The sequence below is a fragment of the Ylistrum balloti genome, unplaced genomic scaffold (genome assembly GCF_031769215.1).
Source record: "Ylistrum balloti isolate Yb309-2 unplaced genomic scaffold, AGI_CSIRO_Ybal_v1 Utg369962, whole genome shotgun sequence".
Taxonomy (NCBI): domain Eukaryota; kingdom Metazoa; phylum Mollusca; class Bivalvia; order Pectinida; family Pectinidae; genus Ylistrum; species Ylistrum balloti.
The window spans coordinates 290,843-294,349 of NW_026782059.1; the positions used below are offsets into that span (position 1 = coordinate 290,843).

General features: G+C 37.8%; 1 protein-coding gene across 1 annotated transcript; it reads right to left on the minus strand.

Moving 5' to 3' along the window:
* Window positions 1-1,814: 1,814 nt before the first annotated feature.
* Window positions 1,815-2,981, minus strand: LOC132547567 (histone-lysine N-methyltransferase 2D-like). Its single transcript, XM_060211340.1, has one exon. It carries the CDS (start codon window positions 2,979-2,981, stop codon window positions 1,815-1,817), a length of 1,167 nt encoding a protein of 388 aa, XP_060067323.1.
* Between the last annotated feature and the right edge of the window lie 526 nt (window positions 2,982-3,507).

A 3,507-nucleotide genomic window follows, 5' to 3' on the forward strand; every position in this document is an offset into this window, starting at 1 on the left:
CGCGTCTTATGATTGAAAACGGTGACACGAGAAATGGAAACTCATGGGAATCCTAAATGTGCATCTATACATCATTGATAAGTATAACAGGAAGCAAGACAGAATTGACGTCATTATCTTGATAGCTACACGTATGTCAATATGACTAAGATCAACCAGAAAACTAAATTATTGGGCTTTCATGACCCTTGTCACGGATTGGATATATAGAAAATTTCGACAGAAACATGAACACTATTACATGTATAAGACTTCTGCATCGATACAAATCATTTTTACCTGTCAGTTATTTCTAATTTTATCTTCATAACATGGGTTGGTCCTCTCGTATGACGTTCAGTGAGGTAGACACTAGTTACAAGAGACAAAGAGAGATAGACTCAACAAACATACAATTGTACAGGCTTGTCTAAAGATAAAATCCATGCAGGACAGGTGTGATAATCAACATCCCCGGAAATGACGTGTTAAAACCATATCTACTATAAATATGTATTTAAGCAGTTTGGAAGTTATATACATTATTTATCAGCACACGTGTATATCTTGTATTGTATACGTTCAACAACGGGGATTACTCTGCATTTTCACTATGATAAAACATCCTTCATGTAAAGACCATTATTTTGAATTGTTCAGGAAGTAACCCTTTACTTTCTCTCAGGCGTCCATTGATATATATACATATGTCACAGCGATGCGAGTCAACATCAATATTTTAACTCGATCCTAAAGAATAGCAAGTTGTCTTTGTAATGCATTTTGAATGGCGTGTAACGGTTTGTGTTTTCCGTCCTGTCGTTTGGTAGTCAGGTGGCGACTCGACAAGAGAGATAAGCAAATACACGCAGGTCTGGTATGTCAACATTTGTTGTAATTGTATTGTAAATACCGACCATGGCCTGCTGTGGTGCCCTCTGACGATATAGATTTTGTCCCATGACATTTTAAATACGTATAGAAATGGTTGGTACTCACTGTTGTGTGGAGTGGCCCTGCGAGAAAGCCACGTATCGACCAAAGACCCCACCTACCTGTACAGACGAGATCGATACACGATTCAGTCTATACATGGCCCACGTGACCCACACCCGTTACCTTGTTATCGTATCTACTAAAAACTCATTATAATAAAACGCTATTTAAAATTACTATATGTTGTATATATATCGATTAACTTTCTTTTTAGATATATCGTTTTTGTTCAAACAAATATTTTACATTCTGAGTCGATGCCTAATTCCCCATTTGCCTATTACACCAGAATAAAAAACGAAAGACGAGGGACAGAATTATCATTAAACATTAAAATTTATCTGAACAAGGTTGCCATCAAGTGTGATAGTTACGTAAAACCACGATATTTTAATGTACATTACGGGAAATGTGAAACCTGAGTTTTCGATGAACAAGATTTTCCATAAATGGCGAATACTTTTTATAAGGATACAAAGGACATATATACATATTAAAATTCAAACTGAAAAACGATGACGTGAGAGTCAAATTTGATACAAGAGAAAAGATTAACACGGAGACTCTTGGAAAAGCACAAAACAAAAAGACCTGTTCTCAAGGTAGGGCTTTGTAGGACTCCTCAGTGATGCTAGGGCTTTAAGTATGGAAATCCTGATTTCAAGTAAGAGAAATAAAAAATATTATAATAAATATAAAGATATATATAAAGAGAGTGGTGCACTAACAACGTAATTCGTTAACTGCGTTGTACAATTAATATTTAGTCCACAGAATGAAACGTAAAGGGTTCATAATTTAGACAAACTTCCAAGTCAAAAGTCTACAAGCAAAGGTAACTACACACTAGTCCGGCCTATAAAGTCGGCTATCAGTGCCGTATTGTCACAAGGAGGCATCAGTTCCGTATTGTCACAAGGAGGCATCAGTTCCGTATTGTCACAAGGAGGCATCATTTTCGCAGTATCACAACGAGACATCAGTTTCACACTATCACAAGGAGACATCAGTTCCACACTATCAAAACGAGACATCAGTTTCACACTATCAAAAGGAGACATCAGTTTCACACTATCACAAGGAGACATCAGTTCCACACTATCAAAAGGAGATATCAGTTCCACACTATCACAAGGAGACATCAGTTTCACACTATCAAAAGGAGACTTCAGTTTCACACTATCACAAGGAGACATCAGTTCCACACTATCAAAAGGAAACATCAGTTCCACACAATCAAAAGGAGACATCAGTTCCACACTATCAAAAGGAGACTTCAGTTTCACACTATCACAAGGAGACATCAGTTCCACACTATCACAATGAGGCATCAGTTTCACATTATCACAATGAGGCATCAGTTTCACACTATCACAATGAGGCATCAGTTTTACACTATCAAAAGGAGATATCAGTTCCACACAATCACAAGGAGGCATCAGTTTCACACTATCAAAAGGAGACATCAGTTCCACACTATCACAAGGAGACATCAGTTTCACACTATCACAAGGAGACATCAGTTCCACACAATCAAAAGGAGACATCAGTTTCACACTATCACAAGGAGACATCAGTTCCACACTATCAAAAGGAGACATCAGTTCCACACTATCACAAGGAGACATCAGTTCCATACTATCAAAAGGAGACATCAGTTTCACACTATCAACAGGAGACATCAGTTTCACACTATCAAAAGGAGACATCAGCTCCACACTATCACAATGAGGCATCAGTTTCACACTATCAAAAGGAGACATCAGTTCCACACTATCAAAAGGAGACATCAGTTTCACACTATCAAAAGGAGACATCAGTTCCACACTATCAAAAGGAGACATCAGTTTCACACTATCACAATGAGGCATCAGTTTCACACAATCAAAAGGAGACATCAGTTCCACACTATCAAAAGGAGACATCAGTTCCACACTATCACAATGAGACATCAGTTCCACACTATCAAAAGGAGACATCAGTTCCGAACTATCAAAAAGAGACATCAGTTCCGCACTATTGCAAGGAGAGGATATACGAATGCCCCCGTACGTGTAACAGAGAGTTACCTTAAGCTACTTTTTAAAGGGGTTACTTACCACAATGATAACAGACTGTTACATCTCGGAGGAATCTCTAGGGTCAAGGTCAAGGCTTAAGTTACTCCTTCTAGAATATGCTTGTCGCTTCAATTCTTAAGCTATTTTCTAAAAACTTTCAACTCTCATATCAAAACAAATATTACACTAACAGGTGTGAGTTTCAGAAGCTAGCGACTTCATTCCTGCAGTTATTTCGACCCAACTTCATATTCACATAAAGGACATCAATCACCGACGAGTTCCAGGGTTGTAGGGTCAAGGTCAAAGTCAGCGATACTTTTTTTCAGAAAATCTTTGTCGGCATTCATTTAATTCTTTAAGCGAATTTCGATCAACTTCACACACTTGACCATCTTTTTTTTTTAATTAAGACATGAAGATTTGCATCAGTTGCGTTTGTCCATCCGATCGTCTGTCTTTCTGTTCGTCC